Source organism: Lagopus muta, chromosome Z (genome assembly GCF_023343835.1).
Source record: "Lagopus muta isolate bLagMut1 chromosome Z, bLagMut1 primary, whole genome shotgun sequence".
Lineage (NCBI taxonomy): Eukaryota > Metazoa > Chordata > Aves > Galliformes > Phasianidae > Lagopus > Lagopus muta.
In genome coordinates this window covers 49,025,219-49,047,707 of record NC_064472.1, presented here as the reverse complement: position 1 = coordinate 49,047,707, position 22,489 = coordinate 49,025,219, and the positions used below count along the sequence as shown (strand labels likewise).

At 41.4% G+C, this 22,489-nt stretch overlaps 2 protein-coding genes across 2 annotated transcripts in view; one reads left to right on the top strand and one right to left on the bottom strand.

Moving 5' to 3' along the window:
* MAN2A1 (mannosidase alpha class 2A member 1) overlaps positions 1-18,043 on the bottom strand; it is a 113,708-nt gene extending 95,665 nt beyond the window's left edge. Inside the window, exons 1-2 of the mRNA XM_048931363.1 lie at positions 17,424-18,043; positions 5,181-5,441 (exon numbers count right to left, since the gene is read on the bottom strand). Coding sequence (XP_048787320.1) covers positions 5,181-5,441; positions 17,424-17,558 — 396 coding nt within the window. The 5' untranslated portion in view covers positions 17,559-18,043. The remainder of the gene's footprint in view (positions 1-5,180; positions 5,442-17,423) is intronic.
* The window catches only part of PJA2 (praja ring finger ubiquitin ligase 2), a 293,785-nt gene that overhangs the window by 145,289 nt on the left and 126,007 nt on the right, over positions 1-22,489 (top strand). The window lies entirely within an intron of this gene.

Below are 22,489 nucleotides of genomic sequence, written 5' to 3'. Positions count from 1 at the left end.
CTATATGCCAGTGTTGAAAATAGTGATTAGCTACCCCAAGCCAACCTTCAGCCAGTTCCTTTAAATTCCAAAATTGCTGCTTCCATCAAACTACGTTTTTTGTTTTTGCCTTTCGTTTTCAGAACATAGGCTTTTTAGAAATCTGTGTTCAGCATTCTCAAAACATAGATTAGATTCATCTATTTCTTATCTGTTTATTTGCACAGTTGGAGCACATAACTGATCCAACACCCAAACTTCTTTCCCCTTTCATTTTATTCAGTATCTGGCAAACACATGCATTTTAGAAGTTATATTCTAATATACTCAAGTCAGTAAAGAATTAAAAAGAGGAAAAAAAGCAATTTTAAACTAATTTTTGGGTTACATACAAATCAAGCCAGAGGCTTAGTTGGGCCCAAAACAAATGTCAGCTGTGTGAAATTTACTCACCAAGAAATAGACAAAATTGAAAACAGCAGTCAAGAAAGAGTTTTATTCTTTTAGTAGACTTCTACACCTGATCCAACAACTCACGTTAAAGAACTGCTTTTTGTGACTGAGCTAAGAAGAAAAATTAACAGCAAAAACCACAGCATTTGGAATTGTCCGTTTTCATGGGCTTTCAGAAAAAAAAAAAAAAAAAAAAAAAAAAAAAAAAAAAAAGCCACTGAATTTTTCCTCTGCCTGAGAGAACAATCTAAGAGAAAGGCATACATTCAGGAAAAATACAACTTAAATACATACAGTACAAACTGTTTTCAGGACTAAGATTGTGCATGCACATAAACACAATGTGGAATATAAGCCATCATAAACCTAGAACTAGCAGTGCGTCAGCTGGGCCTTGACTAAATATCTGAGTTGCATGAGATGACCTCCCATCACAGCTGTGCAAGAATTACTTCCACCTTTGAACAACACTGTTTAACAGAAAATACAGGTGCAACAGGTGCAACAGTAGTACACACATTTTGTTTTGCCAGTTCAAGGAGAACAAGGAAAGGTTATATGGATATTAGGCTAAAAACATTTCCTTGCTTTTCTAGGATTTGATTTTCAAGAACTATGATTCTTCTATGAAATGCATCCTTCATAGAAAATGAAGTGCATACTCTGCAAATTTGCTGGTTACTGATAATACACCTTAAGACTGAAAAATTCTTTTGAAGTATCAAGCATAAAAACGTATTTATTTAAAAAGCAATAACTCATGGAGGCACACACATTCCTATGGAGTCTTTCTCATGTGCAATGCCTGAATTTCACATAAAGGTTTCTGCGTTCTGCAGGATTCGTACAGTCCACAATACACTCAATATATAATAATAACATATATTAATATATACAGATTAGATAAAAAGGGATTTGACACTATGCTCACATGGTTCAAGATCTGGGAACTGCAACTCAGGAACAGATGTTGGAGTTTCTTTGAAATAACTGTCTCAAGGACCTGGGGTGCTATCTGGAGAGGTCTGCTTCCTGCAAGGGATCCAGATGCAGGCTGCTACAGAGCTCTAAGTTTGCTCAGCCCCCTAACTACTACACCCTGTTGCAGGACAAAGTGATCTTTGCCTGTAGAATGGCTCCCATGGTAGGGAGAGCTTTCTGCTAGGAATGCTGGGTAAGAGAGAGAGTTGTCAGCAGATCTGTGAGGAAGGAAATAACTGACAAGGTTAACAAGCAAAGGGCCTACAGTGAGACAAAGCAAGATGGCAAAATGAAGGAATACAAGCTCCTGAGAAAAGACAGACCAGAAGGACAAAGAAGGGGAATTACTCATTACGTGAGAAAGCTCAAGTGCATGGAGTTCTGTCTACATACTGACAAAGGAGCCAACTGAGAGATTGTCTATAATGACAGAAAAGATAGTTTGGATGGCATTGCAGTGGGTGACTGGCATAGGCTACCTGACAAGGAGATCTGCAGAGATGGGAGCACCATCATGTTTGCAGGCCTGGTTTGCAAGAACTAGGGGCAGCTCACCCGTGCCAATTACCAACACAGCAAGGCAGAAACAAACAGGAAGTTCCTGGAGTGCCTCCATCACAATCTGTAATGAGAGGTACTCTGCTCAATCTCACCCATGCAAACAAGGAGGGGCTTTTGGGGGATGGTCAAACACAGCAGTGGAGATGTGAGAGTTCAATGTCATGAGAAATGTTAAAAAAAAAAAAAGAACACAAGACCTGACTACAAAACAGCTTACCTCAGTCTCTTTGCTCAACAGATAATGCCCTGAAGAGAAAAAGGATCCAAAAACACTGGTTAATATTCAAGAATCACCTATTCTAAGCTTAAGAGCTCAACAAACGAGAAGTCAAGCAAAAATGCCCTGATTGAGTTCATGATCTTAAGGAATATGGTCAAGGGAAAGAATCAAGAGCCTGAACTTCATGGTCCAGAGGAGGGCCATGAAGATGATCAGTGGGCTGAAACATTTCCCCTGCAAAGAGAGTCGGAGGAAGCTGGGCATGTTCAGCCTGCAGAAGAGAAGGCTCCGGAGAGACTTCACTACTTCCTTCCAGTACTTGAAGGGTGCTTCTAACAGGAGGCAGACCAAATTTTACACTGTCTGACAGTGATAAGGCAAGAGCAGTGGCTTTCAACTACGAAGGAGAGAACTTATGTTAGATGTTATATACAAATTCTTTAGTTACAGGATGGTAAGGCACTGAAACATGTTACCCAGAGAAGTTGTAGATATGCAAACTAAAGAAATAAAAACACAGTTCATGCCTATTCAGGTCACTTTTTTCTTGTAAAAAAAAAAAAAAAAAAAAAAACCTAAAAAAAAAAGAAAACCCTCATGCTCAGTTTTAAACAGAGCAACATTACTATGCACAATACTATGGTTCAGTGGTTGAAGGGGACAAAGAGGACATACCTCAGAATAAGTTAAGTTCTCAGGTGAATGTTATTTTCAGCAGCCAGCTCTATTACACCACAAAGTAGGAAGGGTGTTGTAAGTAATTAAGTGTTTCACAATTTTCCCATTAAAAATCATTCTTCACCAATACTATCCAAGAACTTTTTGGTTCTCGTGTTATTAGTACACTGTTTCCTCCAGTTTATGCAAAGAAAATAAACCTCTTGGAATAACAAAACCTTGTAATATTTCTCATTGAAATATTAGAGGTTTTTAATCCAAATTTGAATCTGTTCTCCTAATGGCCTCTCCATTACGGATAACTATAATGGATTCCCATAATTTATTCAGTGAAGCATCTTCTGCGTTCATTCTCTATAGCAATTATTATCCAAACATTAAATTTCACCTATGTTCTCTCGTTTCTTTCTATTCTCTCATTTCTTTGTCATATATTCTCTTTAAAGACAAACACAGAAGAATAAAGGTCCAATCTACAGTTCTAAGTTAATATTTATGAACAGCAGATAATTAACACTCATAAGCTGTTTAAAAATTTGAAAATTTAAAAAAAAAAGTTCTTCAATAATCTGCTCAGAATTTCTTACTCTGTAAAAATCTAGATGAAAATAAATAAACTGAGGTTGCAGAGTCTATCATCTTTGGTGAGTCATTAAACAGTACAGCCATTTAAAAACAGTAACTTACATTAGTTAACTCAGATTAATTGGTGCTACCAGAAATTTGCTAACACCAAGATTTTAGATTCTATAACTGAAATGCACATCAGACTAGCACAACGAAAAGTTGTATATAAAGCAGTATTAAAATTACTTAATAATAGATTGCTGACAACCCCATGACTATAAGGTTATGATACACTGAATTCTCCACCTGTGTAAGTAAGCATCCAGGAACAGCATGGAGAACATTTCCTGCTACTTATACACACATGTATTATAGACTTAGAAGTGAGTAAAACCATCATGAACCAAATCACGTAAGTAGCTCCAGAAGTAACTCTCCTGTTTATTTCCATGGAAGCTACAACAGATACAAAGAGCACAGCAATACTATTTGATAGAACAAACTCCCTGCTACAAAACACTCACTTTCTAATCATAAGTTAACAAGTCATTCAGTTTAAGCCAAAACATTTTGCCTCGAAATTCACAACATTCATATTCACTTTAACTTATTTCTAATGCACCTAGAAAAATTTAATATGAAAAAGGACTGTGTGAGGAATAACCTGTTAACAATCCACTGTCTTGAAAACAAGTTAAGGCTAATGCCTAAGTCTTAACATGCAATACAAACACAAAAAGTTAGATATCACTACCCTTAAAAATCTTATCTCTGTGAGAGACATATTAAGGAAATGCCTATCCCTGAAGAGCTGAGAGGTGTTATAAATGATAAATCAGAGGTTACAATTGTTCAGAAGTGTAAACTTATTCATCGTAAATCCACTGTCTTTTGCCTACAATAGAAACACTTTCACTTGTAGAATGAGAGAAAGCTGGAATTCAAAATTTAATCTTTGTGTTAGAGTACTATGAATATTTATAGCACTCCCACAAGAATCTCAAAAACCGTACAGATCACAAACTTCACACAGTATTCTTAGCACTCCTGAAACACTGCATTAAAACTGAATACATAAGAGTCAATGAACTCACAGGCAGCATCAGAAAGTGAAATAAACTCAGCTTGAAAAATTTGCCTTTTAGAAACTGCATCCTGACCAGTTCATGCCAGTCGACAGGGGATATGTTCCTCCTTTCCGAGGAAAGTGTCTGTACAAACTGGAGATACCAAACTACACAAGTAATATTCAAAATAGAGCACAATACTGGAAATTGTTACAAATGATCAACTGTCAATCAAGCTTCATCTTCTTTTCAAGATCCATCTACACACGTATCACTAAAACGTAAAGCCTGTTTAAATACAGATTAATATTCCCAGATTATTCTACATCAGCTTTACAAGATTTTCAGGAAATAGGAATGAATCTGAGAGCCTCTAAGAACTTCTGAGGACACTGCACAAAAAAAAGCGGTGATTAATTCTGGATCGTTTGCTTTTAAGAACTTTAAAGCACTCTGACATGCTGGGTCATCATTATCATATTTTGTTTCTAGACAGTTTAGAGAAGGTAGAAGGGAAGTTTCATAACATTTTCTGTTAAACACATCAACAGTAAGTTGAACAGTTCTATTACATCTTAGGTAAGGGGCTAAGTTGCAGACTTTTATCAGTACATAAATGTTTTCAGAATTATAAGAGGTAATGGCAGCTAGGAGAAGAAAGACATTCTGCTTACCTGCACATCTGAACTGTGACTTCCACTTTTCGAAGCAAACAAACAATCCTCAGAATCAACTGAAAGCAGAGTGGGAGCGGAAGGAAAGAGCTCCGACTGGGATCCTTGACTGAAGTTGATAGCCACTGGATTTTTTTGACCATCTTTTACTGATTCACTCAGATTGATCACAGAATCTCGTATGTTTGAAATAATCTCATTATTTTCTGCCAAAAGGCGTTCAAGATGATCTATTTTTTCTTGCAATATTGAAAGCTGGCCCTGTATAAAGAAGAATGCAAATTTAATTAATTCTCAGACTACTCTTGATATTTTTCTTGTCAATTTCACAGTAGTAACATTATCACAAAAATATTCTGTATTTTATACAAAGACAAAATAAAGCAGAAATCAAACCAACACAAGAAAAGTACACTCAGAACATGAAAAAATAGCAAAAGAGATGTGAAAATATTCCTAAGAGGTCATGTTGTTTCAAGTACCAGATATGCAAAAACCAAATTTTCCACGTCTATCAAAGATGTTAAAAAAAAAAAAAAATTCATTTGCCACCACACGAGAACACCAAAGGGAAAGCCATTTTTTTCACAGTCATTGCATGATGGAATTAACAAGACATAAATACATTTTATGTTTTTCCCTCTACAACTGAAATGTTTCAATAAATACCATTTTTTATTTTCAGTGAAATGTGGAGAGAAATTAACAGAAGCACAAAAGAAGATTTCCTTAACTGCTGAATATTCTAATAATCAGTATAATCAGACAATCAATACTGTTCTGTAAAAGACAGTTCAAGCCAATGGCATCTGCACTTAGAATACCATATTCAGTTGCTGGAGAACAGGATTCCATAGATGATTCTAGTGAGCACCACAAACGGAAGGATAGAGGATAACATCAACGCACTGAAAAAAGTCAAGAGAGCTCGAAAGTAACCTGGAAGGCCAGGTGCAGACCTACAGCACAAAGCAATTTATGGCATTTAATTACCATACTGTTGGAGATAGCACAAAAGAGGAAGATGTCTAGAATGGTACTGCTCTTTGATGTACTAGCCACCCATTCCAAATCACTTTGGGTATGCTTTTTTTTCTTTTTCCAAACAATGAACGTGTTAGCTTTTCCACAGCCACAAGATGCCATACCACCTAACACGTTTTTAAGGTTACTTAATCTTAATAAAAATTTCTTTCCTTCCTCAGAAAGATTTCAGTTTAACAATAACAGAAGACAAAACTGAATTGAGTGCTTTTTTTTCCTATTTTTAAAGTTGTGGACAGACCCCAAAATATACAGTGTCTGACACTGTTTCATCACGACATTGTAATTGCAACAAAATCTGCCGATTCAAGTGTTCATGTTTCACCCATTACACAAAATACAAATAACAGTCATGCAGTAGACAATCCTTCTGTGATCTATGCTTTTAATGACAAGTTAAACACTTTCCTATGGAAAGTAGGAAGTAGAATAGAATAGCATCAGCAATAGCCTCAGTGTATTAGACATTTTCCCCCCATGACAATCATTCACTTTAGAGCCTTCCATTTTCTGCTTAATGTACAAATTGCCTTGTTCAAAAGTCAACTAATTCCAACTTCTGTAGTTTGCAAGGGATTAAGCCTTCTTTTAAAACTGAGAAGAGCACTGTATTTTAAATTCTGCTGAGTTTCGGAAGTCTGTAGGAAAATGCATCCCCTAGAACAAGATACTAGTCATCCTCTTGAGCTCTACTAGTCATTTCTGTAATTTTATCTCCGCAGCAGTTCTTTGTAATTATGCAGAAGATAAGTTTTAGTCATTTTTAAATTTTACAGCTGGTAACTTTGTCCCCTCATTTTCCAAGCTGTACAAAAAATGCTGATTCAGTGTTTCATTCTGTTCTTAGTTTTATGCATCCTGAAAACAGTAACAGTTTTTAAAATAACACATGTAAAACCTTATTGCTTCTCAAAAGACAAAAATGCATCTTGACAATAGATCCATATTATGTTAATTGAGATGTAGGGCAAAGACCCTAGAATCTAAAGACAGACTGAAGTCAAATACTAGAAACTTACAAAATAAAATAAAGAACAAGAGCTCAACATGCAGATGACAGGACGCAAGAAAGAAAGAAAAAAAAAAAGTGTCGTCTCATGCCCCCTAGTGGCTCAGAAAAAACAACGAGTCTTTCACAAATACTAAATATTGTAGGTACGCATTTTATAAAATCAGTATTTTCCCTTTCTGATTTATTCAAGAGAAAAAAAAAACACGTGGAAAAGTTTCTACATTTAGATAACATCCTGTTATGCCACTCTGAAAGAACAGTATAAAATAATACCCGTTCAGACTATAAAGGCTGCCCAACATAGCCTTTGGTGTTTAGATTCTTAAAAAGCTAAAATATAGCCATCGTCTACTGTAGCTATTACCTGTTTCGTTGTGTATGATGATAGCTCAAAATTATCAAATGATTAAGCGGTGAAAATGTTACTCGCACCTATCTCACTGCTATACTTTCTTCTTCTGCGCCTGTAAAAACATACAACTGTTTAAAACTTATCTTCTCGCTCATGTATGTTCTAGAAATACTTTACCTATGCCTACAAGTCAAGAGCCCTACCATGATTACCAACAGCCCACCAACTATCCAACTGTCATCAATTACACCGCTAATCTGCCTCATGTCATCTAGCTGAGTACTTTCTGATCAGTCAACAGCAGACGGAACATTTTAAAAAATAACACTGAATGCATGTTTAGACTTATCCTTCCATTGGCATATACTGCCAGCTTCTGGCACAAGCTTCCAGAGTCAGAGATCACATTATATATAAGATACACGTTTTGCTTAAATTTCTGTGCTTTCAACCCTAAAATATCTGTGTGTTCAAGCATTTTACAGTGTATAATATGGCAAAAATATTTTAAAACCAAGTTCCCTGCTTCTTGTATCCAAAGAAATAGTAACTTTTTTCCCATTCATCTTCAAGTAATAATTTTATATATTGTAATAAATTTCCATCAGTAATTTATTTTTAAGGTGGAGAGTTCAAGTCTACCTAGAACACTGAAGAGCAGTGATTTTATGAGAATATTAAGCACGTAATTATTTCATCTTCAGGGATAGAAATCTTTACCTAACCTCCCATGGTGGAAACAAACAACAGACATTAATTAAAACTATCTGCTTTCTTTTCCAAAGATTATGAGATGTGTCATGTCTCTCTTACAAACAATTCAAACAGGATGTTTGAAATAATTCAGCTTCAAGAGAAAACATCAAATAATAAGCTGTAGTAAAGAATATTTAACTACAGCCTCATGAAGTATCCAATTTAAAACTGACAGGTAACCAAGTCTTTGTAGATTTTGAAGATATTTTCAATTTTCATTATACAGTATATCAGTTACTGGATTTAACTTTAAGAAACAGCAGTATCACAAACTAAAATTGGAACCCATATTTCATTTAGTATAAAAATAGAGAGAGTGTCAAGAATCCATTCTCTTGTTCATAATTTCATACAGAACCCTTACCAAAAGCTTTTTTTTTTTCCCCTCCAGTCTACATTCACCTATTCTTCTTACTCATTTTTAGCGGGTAGGAGTAGACAAAGTTTAAAATGTAGTATTTGATAATGAAATTACTGTAGAATTTGAGATAAACAAGAAAAACACAATAAGCCTTCAAGATAATGAAAACAACACAAATGGAATTTAGCTTCAACACTAATCAAGAAAGGTAGCTGACTTACACTGCTCCATTTGCTAGTTGCCAGTTGATTGATATCAATTTACTAGTAAAACAGTTTAGCAACATGTTACAAGAGCACAGGTAAGTCTAATTAAAAGATAAAACAGAAGATAAAACACATAGGATCTCTATTGATCACTAACATCATACTCTAGCATATTTTTCTAAATTAAGTTAGAAAGTTTTCCACGTATTGGAAATGGAGGGTAGTTTTATTTTAATATCTAAGCAGAGATGCATTAATTTTATCTTACTCACTTGTACCTGAAATGCTGTAGTCTAAATGGCTTCATAAATACCTGACAGCAAAACATGGATTGCTGTATAATTCATAAGCCTCAGCAGATTTTGCCCAGAGTTTACAGCATTAGTTCTTCCTAGAACAGAAGCAGTTCTTTTCCAAGACTCTGAGTTACACTCAACATTACAGAAAATGGGAGATATGCTTTCTGGATAACTATTGCTCAGTCTAAATGGAGACAACTAAACACCTCTCTATGGATCTACGTACTTATTTTACATAAGGAAATGCAGTGTGAAATTACGTGAATCACTTGACTTACAAAGCCAGTCAACTACTTTTTAGTAGCTTTGGAGAGAAATGAAAGAAAGACATTTTTACTACTTTCAAATATTGAAGGGCTATACAAATAAAAATTTTACTTAAATGTAAGAAAGGCAACATAGCTCTCTCTTCACAGTGATGATAAATACTACTGCATGAACTCAGGATATTCTGTGATTCTATACAGAGAAGGTACCAACAAATCCAGCAGTACTGAAGCTAGGTAAAGCTGCTCTGGTAGAACGGGTCCACCTGAACATCTCATCTCTTCAGCATCCCCAAAGTCACACAGGGTTGGATTTCATTTCAGTCCAAAGTGAAGATAACGCAGATTAATCCTCCACCCATTTGGGGGGAAAAAATAAAAATCAAAAAATCAACATGCATTAGCTGCATTGAACAACCTGCTCCTACCATCGTATGAAGGAGTGACATTTCTTTATGTTTCTAATCTTTTCAAGACCCAAACTTTCCAGAACAGTCTGCTTTCTCACCGTCTCCTGCTTGTTCCAGTCTATTTGCATTTGATACTGCAGTAAGGACTCTCTCCAGAAAGGAGCACACCGCTACCCAGCACAAGGAGGAAAGTCCAGTAACACAATGAAACATTGTGCACAATGAAGGATCAACAAGCAAGTTGAACCACAGCCAGCAGTGTGCCACCACAGCCCAGGGGTCCAAACCCTTGGGTCTATCAGGCCCAGCACTGCCAGCCAGTGAGGGAAAGGCTGTCCCACTCTGCACTGTGTAGCCTCACCTGGAGCACTGGGTGTGGGTCTGGATGCCACAATCCATGGGCACAAAAACATCAGAGCATACAAAGGAGGGCTATGAAGGTGGAGAAGGAGGGCAAAGAGGGCAAGGAGTGGCTGAAGTCCCTGGTTGTGTTCAACCCACAGCAGATACTGAATGGAGGCCTTCCTGAATGGAACCCACAGCTCCTCACAGGGAGCAGAGGGCAGCGCTGAGCTCCACGACAGGGGCTGAGGGAACAGCATGGAGTTGTGCCAGGGGAGGGGAGCTGGGGGTCAGGGAAAGGGTCTGCAGCACAGGGCGGTGGGCATGCAAGATTGAACACAAGGAAAAAAACAACAAACATCAGTCACAAGCACCAGTCAAGGTTTATAGCATTTATTAAACTGAGCAGAAGACTTATTTTTATTAGCGAAAATTACCTAAATAACCTTTTTAATGATCTCACACAATGGCTTATGTTGGAAGGAACATTAAAGATCATTCCAGTTCCAAGCTCCCATGGGCAGGGTTGCCAACCACTACATCAGGCTACACCAGGGCCCCATCCAGTCTAGCCTTGAACACCTCGAGGGATGGGGCATCCACAGCTTTTCTGGGCAGCCTGTGCCAATGCCCCATCTCCCTCTGAGTACAGAATTTCCTCCTAACATCTAACCTAAATCTTTCCTGTTTCACTTTAAAGCCATTCCCCTCACGTTGTATCATTACCAGAACATGTAAAAAGCCTGTCTCTCAAAGCTTTCTTCGAGTACTAGAAGGCCACAATGAGGTGCCCCAATATCCAGGCTGAATAAGCCTAGCTCCCTCTACTTTTCTTCATAAAAGAAGTGTTCAAGCCTTCGAATCATCTTTGCGGCCTCATCTAGACATCTCTAACATCTCCATATCTTTCTTGTTTTGAGGCCCAAGCCTAGTACTCCAGACAAGTGCAGAAAAGAAAGAGACAATCACCTCCTTCTCCCTCTGGCCACCCCTCTTTTGATGCAGCCCAGGATACTAATGGCCTTCCAGGCTGCAAGCACACACTTATGGCTCTTGTCAGTTTCTTGTCTACTGGATCCCCATGTACTCGCAGGGCCACTCACAATGAGTTCTTCTCCCCGTCTGTACTCTTACCTGGGATTGCCACAACCCAAGTGCAACAGCTTGCACTTGATCTTGTTAAACCTCACAAGGGTCACGTGGGCTCACTTTTCAAGCCTGTATAGGTCTTTTTGGATAGCATTCTTTCCATCATACCAACTGCACAACTCTGCTTGGAGTTATCAGCAAAGTTTCTGAGGATGCACTCATTCCCACTGTCTATGTCACAGGTAAAGATGCTGAAGAGCACTGGTCCTGAGAAGGACCCTTTGCAGACACCACTTGTCACCAGCTTCCACCTGGACACAGAGCCATTTAACACGACCTCCTGGCTGCAACCTTCCAAACAATTCTTTACTCACCAAATTTGAATTCATCTCTCTCCAGTTCAGAGATAAAGATGTGGCACTTGACCCTGTCAAAGGCCTTGCAGAAGTCCAGGAAGATGACTTCAGTTTCTTTGTGCACCAACGCTGTCATTCCATCAGAGAAGGCTACCAGACTGGCCTGGCAAAATTTCCTGCCTTCAGAGAACTATTCTAATTGAGGTCACTGTAATATTTTTGTGAGATCATGATAAGAACATGAAGCAACAAAAGGTATGTATTTGTAGTTTAGGTAAGCCACTGATTTCACTTACTTCACTACAACTTGTCTAGCAAAACCACAGCTGAGATGTGTATTTGTGGCATATCAGGTCCCTTTCAGTCCTTCACATTCTGTGATTCTGCTATTTCAAAAGCAAAAGGCATGAAGACTTGCTAACACTGAAGGGAGCTGAGCTATGTAAAGCACAGAACAGGGGCACGGCAACCATGGAGCACAAGCTGACAATGCACTGTGCTCCTAAAGGAAATTGAGGCTAACTGAAGGCAGGCTGCCTTTCAGCAGAGGAACTACTAGTCTACCCGTAACTCCAGAGCAAAGCTCACAAGATGCCTTTGTTCAGTCCTCAGGGAAATGCCAGTGTTTCTGCCATGTATTTGGCCCCAATTTCCTCCTATTACTGCTCCAAACTATATCATTTATATTTTAGCCAAGTGGTATTACCTTCAAGCAACTGGTAAGCACAGATGAAATAACACTGCGCAGTGCAATAATCACTACTTGTATTTTTTCTGAAAAATATATGAAGCATCACATGGATGCTTCGAAAACAGGAAGCCAGAAGAGAAGCTTTAGTAGTAACCTCAACAGCCAGGCCTTAATCCTTTGCTGGAAGGATATAGGAAATGAAAGAACAAGCCAACTGCTTTTAGAGAACTGTATTTCATCATCTCTGTTCAAGACAATGCAGCTATAGAGCCAATAAAAGCATTTCACATACATGAGAGTATTGGAGCAAGTTTGAAATAATAAAGCACTGGGAGATTGGGAGGGGTTTATCAGAAGGAATCTGATTCAGCAAATGACTGTTTAAAAAAAAAAAAAGAAGAAAGAAAAAGCAGCAAAACACTAAGGATCAAAGTTGCAATATGTTTGTGTTTTCCTTCTAATAAAGTTTAAGGGAAAGACTTAAGATAAAATGGAGCAATTACTCCATCCTATTCTGGTTATCAACCAGAACTGTGGCAGATCTGAGTTACAAAAACATATTTCCAGAAACATCTGTGCACACGGTGGGGACATGTCCCATAAAAGCCAAAAGCAAGCTATCTGAAAGTGGTTAGAAAAAAAAACGCTTTGTTCCAAGCTCAGAGCATCACCATCCAAGTAGTGAGAGAGGATGCTCTGTTGTGTTGCTGCTTTGACTTGCACAGGCACAAGAGTGAAGACTATATCAAGGACATATTTCTGAAGCAAAAATATTCTTGCCCCCAAATAAATCTTCCACTTAATTTAAGAAACACTGGATTTTTAATGTATTTCTTTGTCTTAAGAGTGCACCATGCTCTCTAATGCTTAAGTCAAGCAAAATTCAGAATCAAAAAAAAATACTCCACCAGCTTCTGTAAATGAACAGCTTTTATGGATTTACTCTAGCTCATGGTAAAGTTAGTTGAGAAAATAAGCAGTTAGGCTAATGATTTTTCCTATTTGAATCTAAAAGAGCAAATAATTAATATGTGCTTATTCGTATTTGGTACTCATCTGCATACAGTAACACTGGATCTCCAAGTGAAGCTGCTCCACTTCAGACTTGATTTGACTGAAATTTTTATTTAGCTGTATCAATCTAGCCCAAGAATCCCCTGTCCCTGACACTCAGTGCACAAGAGACAGCAGAGAACTAAGCACCATTCCAAAACCTCATTCCACCAGAGAGTCACAAAAGCTATTTCAGAGAATTCTGTTATTACAGACAGAAGCAATATACACCATGACTTTTTTTTTTGTTTTCCTTTGTAAATTCCACTAGGTGATTTACACAGTGGTAAGAGCTGAGGACTGATTCAATAATAATACAAAAATGCATCTAAGGCTATTCCTCCACCTCGAGCTTGGCTCTGCACAATGTAGAAACATAATTCCTATCCTGAGACAGGATGCTAGAACACACAGCATCCTTGTATGTCTTGAGACAGGAAGCATCCTATTTCAAGGCAGGGCAGTAGGCATGCAAATCAGCCGTACAATTTGTCCTTCTCACTTTCAGGATCTTTCATTAGCTTTCTAAACGCAAAGAACTGATAGCTGGAGCATTTTCCTCTCCATTCACACAGCCACAGATGTTTTCACACAGCCTTACCAAAAGGAGGTACTTTCCCCAGCAGCTTCTATTTGTTTACTTAAAGGAGTGAAGGAATGGGAAAGGTATGCAGCAGCAATTCTACTGTTACTCTCTAGAACTTATATAACTAGCGTAACCATTATAGTAAAAACACTTGACTAAAATGAGAATGTTAAAATAAGTACATAGCAATGCCTGAGCTGTCTTGAGCAGGTCATTATTAACTGCTGATAAGCTCTCTAAGGAGATTTTAAGTCAAATGCTCTTCCAGAGCAGAGCATTAATGGGAAGCAGTCATGCTAACAGTACTGGACTTTGGAGATCCACATCAGAGTGATACTGAGGGAAAATAAAGAAAAATAGCATGGGAGAGGAAGGAAACAACCCCTGTGGAAGAATACCAGAGTCCATGGTATAATACAGCAAGAAGAGATCCTACAGTGGCTACAAACAAGTTATGAGAGAAAGACTGAGCTTGTGATACGGCCATGTTAAGAATGATACATTCACAATAATCAGACAGGACCCATGAAGTCACATGTTGGAATCAGAAGAGAGGCAAGTCTTAATCTCTCACTGTAGGTACCTAATCTTCCCAAAATTCTCAGGCACTTCCTATTTACGGCAACATGCAGATCTTCTGATAAATGAACCATTAGTGATGACAAGGCTATAAATTATCTCATTAGTTCAAATTCTATTACAGTTCCTGTAATGCCACTTTACAATGGTGCATGGACAACATTCACTTTGAAAGTGACTACCAAAGCCAGCTTTTGCAAATTCAGCCTCTGAACAGAAGATATTAGCACCACCTCCTGAGTCAGACACAGATTCTCTTTCACACAGCAGCAAAAAGCATTTTCAAGCACTTCAGTTAGAGAACATGTAAAGGCACCTGCCTAGGGATATTTATGCTTCTTGGGAGAGCTCCTCCCAAAATTATTTTGGCAATTAATTCTGTTGGCATGCTTGAACAACTACCTGAACTCTCAAACTAGAAATCAAGCTCAGGAAGAGCAATCCTTGAGCACAACAGCAGACGCAGCTGAAAGAAGATAGGTTCACAAGCCTCAGTCTGATGCACACTATCATGAGACCATGCAATAAGCAGCATCTGGAAGAAACTGTGGAAATGAAATCTGAACAGTAATTATCAGCATTTTACCAATGGTATTAGGTACCACATTCTCTAAGTAATGCAGATAACAGGCACTGGCAGCTAAAAAAATCCCAGCTCTAATTCTGGTCGAAATTGAAGTGTAGATAGACACACTTATAAGCTTAGAGAGGAGGATGCTTCTACTGGTACCCACTTCTGTCCTCTGAGGTTACATAAAATACACGTCAGGAAGGGTAACCCTCAGGACATGTGAGGTCTCCTGGCAGAGCTGTAAGAAAGCTGAAACAAAGTTGAAAAACTAACACATTATCAGATCAGAAAAAGATAAAGTGAAGCTATCAAAAAAAGTCATAAAAAAATTTCAATTCCTTTTTCTAACCAGTAAGAAAAAAACTGACCTCTGTCATCATGAAAAAAATGTCCTCCTGTATCCACAGACTTGCAATATGCTGCTGCCAAAGCTTTCCACACACAAAACCTGCTTGAAGTTTTTACATCTATGAGTAGTTTCACTTACCATACAGAATACAGCATTCTGGAAATGCTACAGTGACGTAGTCTTACTGTAAGCTAAAACAGCATATTCTTCTCAAATATTTTTGGTAGCTTCCCTTGCCCTTCTTCATCTTCCATTTCAACGTTAAGCTGATGCATGATAGGGCTCAGAAGCATTCCAGTTTTTAAAGTTCCATCAGCATAACATATAACCTTCACAAAGGATAAAGCAGTAGGAAGGAAAAGGGTAATTATTCACCCAAAAGAAGGAGTGAAACAGTGCTGGCAGAGAATTCTGCAGTGAGAGCAACCAGCTTCAAAGGGATTTCTGTTTGGAAAAGGCAGAAAAAAGTAATCAGGGCTCAAAAGAGGGGAAGGAGGACAGACAGTAGAATGTTTTCCTCTACCAGACTCTACACCACAAGACCAATGTTACATTGTTGGAATTTCAACTGCTACTTTCAACTACTTTCAACTTAGGATCCAAGAAAGTCAAATCTTCACCATTTCAACTACTGACAATGGAAAACTGAACGTATCCAGTCAGTCTCCCACATTCACTTCAGTTTTTGAAATCAAAGCATGACATAAAAAGAGATGTGCTTTCCTATTCTATTCTTTACCAGGATTAAACTCAACTAGTGATACAAAGACATGAGATGCTGTGCTGATACCGGCAGTGACTGCATCACCAAAACAGCAGTCACAGAAGCTTTTACAGGTACCACACACATCATCTTCCTGCTGGAGTTACAGAACAAGCAGATGCAGCTGCAAGAGTCTGGTCTTTCTTCTCCACTACTTCTCTCCCGTTCTCCTAGTTCCAAAAACAGCCAGTAGATGACCTCTGAACTGCAACTCCAAGAAACAGAACTGTGTCCTTTCCTATACTGAAGTTGAGGCTTTTAACTTGGCCAAAAATAAAATGGTGTCAGCTATTGTCTTTGCACTGTAAGAGAAGCTAGTTACTTCATCAGAAAAATGTTACTTTTTTGGCATGCCTTCTGAGTTCCACCTGATACCTCACTGCTGTACTAGGACACTTCCAGTTTAATTTCCCAAGCAGAATAAATACAAGAAAGCAAAACGAACGGTAGCTTCAATTCCCAATTTCCTGTAATTCTGGTCTACTACTGCAAGAACGTAAAACTCTTTACACACAGCAGTTCTGTCCTCCTGCACAGCAAGCTGCGTGTTCTCCAAAATACTTTAATTCCTGTTGCAAATAGAGAAGCCTATTTTAACACTACAACTACGCAGCTTTTAGCCTTCCACACATGCAGGCACCGAGACACGCTCTGTCCAACAGCCACACCGCGCGGCCGGTTGCGGGCCACCTCCGGCTCCAAACCAACGTTCAGTGACAACGGCGGCCCCAGCGAACTCGGCGTTCCCCCCAGCCCACCTGTTAACGCCGCTGAGGCTCACCCTCCAGCTCTCCTCTTTCGGTACCAACGCCTCGGCCGCGAGCTCGGCTCGCGACGAGCCCGCGCCCCCCTCGGCCGCCCCCAGCCCCGCCGCCGCCGGAGGCAGCACCGCCCCTCCCTGCCCGCTCCGCGCTCGGCAGCGCCGCCCAGAGGCGGCACCGCGCGTCCTGCCCCGCCGGCCCACCCGCCCCGCCGCGGCCGCCGCAGCCGCCGAGGAGCGCAGCCGTGCTTCTCCGCTACCCCCGGCGTAGCGGCTCGAGGGCAGGAAGTGGGCGTCCATCCCCCTTCGCTTCCCCGTCCCCTCCGCCCTCTCCCCTCGCGGTGTGAAGGGCACTCGTTCGCCCTCGCCCCGCCGCGGCCCGAAGGCGCCGCGCTCACCTTGGGGAAGGTGCCCTCCCGGCGGGGGCTTTTGGGGTGGTCGAAGTGCCCCCGGTCCAGCATCAGATAGAGGGAGAAGATCACCACGCAGAACACCGCGCTGCCCAAAACCGTGAATTGCCGGCTCAGCTTCATCGCGCCGCGCTCCCGCCGCCCCGCACGGTGCAGCCGCGGGAAAGTTCTGCCCCCGCGCCGGGTGGCGGCGGCACCGCGGCAACGGCGCTCCTCCGGCGGGGCAGCCCCGAGCGCTCTCCGGAGAAGTGCGAGAACTCGCCCCTCGCGTCAGACACAGAGCACCGCCCGGAGCCCCGCGCCGCGGCCGGAGGCGAGCCGGCAGTTTCCGGCAGCGGATCAGGTTCGGGCTGCACCCGGCAGGGAAGTGGCGGCGGCACGCCGCGGGCCAAGCGAGCGCCGCTGCTCCCCGCTTCCTTTCCTCCTTCTCCTCCGGCCGCTCCGCTCCTCCTCGCCACCGGCAAGCGGCGCCGGAGTCTGGCGCCTCCTCCCCCGCCCCGCGGCCGGAGTGCTGCTGCCGCCGCCGAAGCACCGCGGGCCGCCGCGCACACGCTCCGCGCCGAAAGGAACCCCTGCCCGCCAGCACCCGGCCCCGCCGCCGCCGGAGCGCCGCGCTCCGCCCCCGCGCGGGTGGGCGGTGCCGGGAGCAGGTCACGGGAGCGGCACCGCCCCCACTCCCCGCCCCGCGGATCGGTTGGGTCGGAACGGACCGCGCCGCCCCGGGGCCCAGGGGGCGAGCGGCGGCCTCGGGGGTGGAGCTGCTGTTCCTCCGCCGCGCGGGCACCGGTCCCACGCTGTCCGCGCCCCACCCGCTGAGGGCAGCGGTGCGGAAGAGCGGAGCAGGGGGCCGTCCCCGGGGCGCCGCCTGGAGAGGACCGGGGAAGAGAGTTTTTCGACCGAAGCCGTTGTCGACGGCAGCCCGGTGCTCGGCAGAGACTTGTCAGAATGAGGGCTGCGCGCTGTACTGACGCTGTTCCTCCCGTATAGTGTTACGCAGACGAATGGGATCGCCCCAAGTTCCAGATTGAGTCGATTTTTTTCTACATTCGAACAAGCTTCAGCGGATGCACCTCGTGGCTCAGCGGTGGGGGCCCCAGCGCTGAGGGTGCCTGTCCTCCACTGCGGCCATGTTTAGTTCCTAATTTTGACTGATGTGATTTTGTGAGATTTGAAGGCTTCCGTGCCCAGCGCCTCTGTCGGAATAACGCTTTGGGGAACTAGTTGGGACACGCTGCCTGTTAATGAGAACCACGCCAGTGCTGAAAGCTCTAGCAATGCATGTGTGAGCTCTTGCCAAGCAGCTCTGATATCCCCATGATCTGAAGTCTGAAAGCCACTGGCGTTTCTTTATTATTTTTCCACAAAAATCCCACTAAAGATTTTAAAACTGTAGAAGATCTGACCAATAACATTAAGTCTTCTGAAGGATCCAAGAAAGTCAAATCTTCACTAAGTTTTTTCCGTATCGAGAACATGTTGCAGTGTCTCACAGATCAGATCAGACCCAGATCAGCTCTCCGAAGCTGTGCAACAGTGCTGGGTGGTTCTGGATGCGCAGACCCCGCAGTTCTCCTGCAGCACAGGTTGGGGTGCAATGCGCCATGGGGTGAGTGGGGGCAGGGAGCTGTTCGCCGCTTTGCGCACAGACCGCCTTTCAGTTCAGAAGGACCGTTTTGTGTAATGCCAGGGAAGACAAAAAAGGCTGAAGGGTGGAGCTGTGCAGTGGAGATAGGACAGGGGATGGACAAAAGGGTGGGGGCTATGCAGGAGCGCTGACTAGGAACAGCTGCAAGTTTAGAGATGAGGCAGATCAGGGTGAAAGACAGCGGGGAGGGGCACAGCAGTCTAACAGAGGGACAGTGCTGGTGGGTCTCTTGCAGAGTCTGGAATAAAACACGGGAGTTTTGAAACGCTTAGCATTTTGCTAAGCAAAGGAGTGTATGTAACACATGGCTCTTACCTGCTCACATTTGCTCTATTCCCCCTCTAGTGGCAGACGCACACAGAACATAAATAGAAGGGCTTCTTTCTCCATTTGTCAGTTTGTTAGTGGGGGTCAGCGTCATGGTTTTACGATTTTTGATTGTTGGTATTCTACATCATAACATCACGTAGTGCACTGGGAGTTAAAGAGTTAATGCTCCAGTTCTGGGTACCTGTTCCAGAAGAGCAGAAGAACTGCATACCCCAGAGGACTCTGTGTTCAGAGAAGAGAGGAAATCCCTGGCAAAGTCACAGGACTGGGCTCTCCTCCCTTCTGCCCATCCCAACCACATGTCTTGCCTCGGCATTAGAGTAACGCCTTCAGCTTTCAGACACTCTCTCTCATTATATTTGATTTATTACCTTCAACTCTAATTGTATTGTACTGTATTGTATTATAGTGTGCTATCTTGCATTCTGATATCTTGTTTAGTAAATCAGTTTGTTTCTCCTCAGATCGTTGCCACTGCTTTGTTTTAGGCCCGTCTCTCTATCCTTTTCCCCTTATCCCTTTCCGGGGTGCAGATCCACAGGTCCCTCTGCCCCACTAGTCACAGAACCATGCCAAATCAGCCCATAAACCATTGACTGTCAGATATCAGGGGGGGGAGGAGGGAGGGGGGGGAGGAGGGAGGGGGGGAGGAAAAAAGGAAAATATGAAAATATTGCATGGGTTTAACTTTTGTAACTCCTTTCAACTTCATGTTAACTCAGAGCCATAGAATATCCTGAGCTGGAATTGACCAACATGGATCAAGTCCAAGTCTTACAATCAGGGAGACAAAACTGTCACAGTCATCCCAGTGGTTGATCTTTCAGAGCCACATAAACAAACATAAACTGGTCAGGGGCACAGCCACAGGTTTAGCTGCCCAACTGTGACTAGGGAAGAAGACTTTGGTGCTGCCTACTCTGCTTTCTTTTTTTACTCCAGGCTTTCATAAAACTTTTGGTATAATAGAAAGTAAGGTTGTCCTTCAAAGAAATATAGACCTAGTCAAAGCAACTCACAGAGGAAAATGCATGGCACAAATAAGTTACGAGAGTTGGGTATAGGTGAAAACCATTGTTGTGAAAAAGGCACTGTATAGTTCACAGTAAGCTTTTAATTTTTTTCAACAGATGGTAGCAGCTCAAAACATGCCTGAAAGGGGCTCTTCTGGAGTGCCTTTGATACCCAGTAAGAAGGCAGTGCACTGAAATCAGCAGCTGAGGAGTCTCTGTACAGTATCATTTTCATGGGAAAAAAAAAAAATAGCCTTATTCTTAGAACTACAATAAATTCCCCAGTATTCTGAATTTTCAATGCCAGGTTCTACTTAACATGCACCCCTGGACCCATTAAGTCCTGCAAACATTCTTCACCTCTTTTGCAGACTTGGACAAATTATTCTTCGGCTATTGCATGTCTCCTATGAATTGCAAGGGAAATGGCCCAAGAAGCAGCTTCCCTACTTCAGACATCTACATCCATGCTGAAGAGACAAGGAGGCAGACAGTGAAAACCAAGAAGAAAAGGTTGTGGCACTCAGGGGATGTGGGATCAGAGGAAGGCTGATGCTTCATCCTGGAAGTCTCACTGTAAGTAGCCTACAGTAAAAACCACAGTGCAAAGGTAATCAATAGTTCTCGTTTCCTCCAGGTTAAACATAACCGGTTAGATAAAATCACTGTCTGCTGACAAGCTTGGATGAACTGATTTGATTCTTAGTGACCTCTGACAAGGTTCAGCTTTGTTTTACTGTAGTATCAGAAATCAGCGACAAACATTAATCATTAACAAACCTTGCATTAAGAAGCCTCATCATACTTTCATAGCATTTCTATAAGTATTTCTGCTTACTACTTTTACTTCCGTATTCATGCCCAGATGAATCACTATACATGCCACAACATATTTAGCTTCAGACCAATATAGATGTGTGAGTACCACCCAGCTGGATAACTTCTGTGCTTGTAATGATCACAGAATTTCAGGTAAAAAAAGTATACTCCATTCTAGGAGAGAAACTATAATTATTGCTGGTAACAGTATTGTAAAAAAAAAACAACATCAACAACAAAAAAAGTCTGTGAAAGCATTTACTGACAGAAATTTGTTTCCACACCAAGTTGATGACTTTCAAATCACGAAATTTAGAATAGCCTGTCTATTTTAAAATACTCCAGTAAGTATATCACTGTGTTTTAAAATCATAATAATTGAACTGGACAGCAAGTAATCAAGAAATTTTGTATTTGAAAACTTCAGTTGGTCTCAGGAATTTCTTAAGGAACTTAGACATTTGGCTACCTTGGCAGGTTCCCTCTCCCCCCTTTGCCACTTTTTCAGTTCCCCCCCCCCCCCCCCCCCCCATTCCCCGTCTTCTCTTTCTTCCTTTTTCCCTTTTCTTCCCTTTATTTATTTGTTTGTTTACGTGTTTGTTTATTTATTTAAACCAATAAACTTTCACATTCCTGTCAAGCTAATTTATTTTCATTATATGTTCCCTCAGTGTCAGATCGATCACTTTTATTTAAATCCAAATGAAAAATCTACCAGAAAACAGTTCTGCAGTGCCTCATTGCCTGGTATTAGTATCATGTAGAAGTACTTGCCAGTCTTTGCATTTATTGAATATGTAAAGCTCCAGACTGCAAAAAATCAATCAGCATTCCAATCAGTCAAGTTATTCTTCTCAAAAATATTAGTAACTGATGAGGCAAAATAAGGCATTGCTTTCAACTACATCAATTTTCTTTTCTTGCTTTTAAATACTGCATTAGATGATGTGATTAAAACAAGGACCAAAGTCATGTAAATTTTAAACAAGTGTATGTGTATTTAAACTCCTGACTTTAGAATTAGACTGCACTGGCCTAGTATAGATCTTGATACACTGCATAGCTGAGGGGATCCCTGGGGAATTACTGAAGCCTTATCTAATTTGAGCTGAAGTATGGCTGAAAACATATGAGTAGGGAAGTTGCTTAAACTTGTGGTGGTTTCTGTAGTTCTAATACACAAACAAGAACATAGAGCAAAGGTGGGCAGTTCCATTTTGTTTGTCCTTTAAACTTTTGTAATGCAA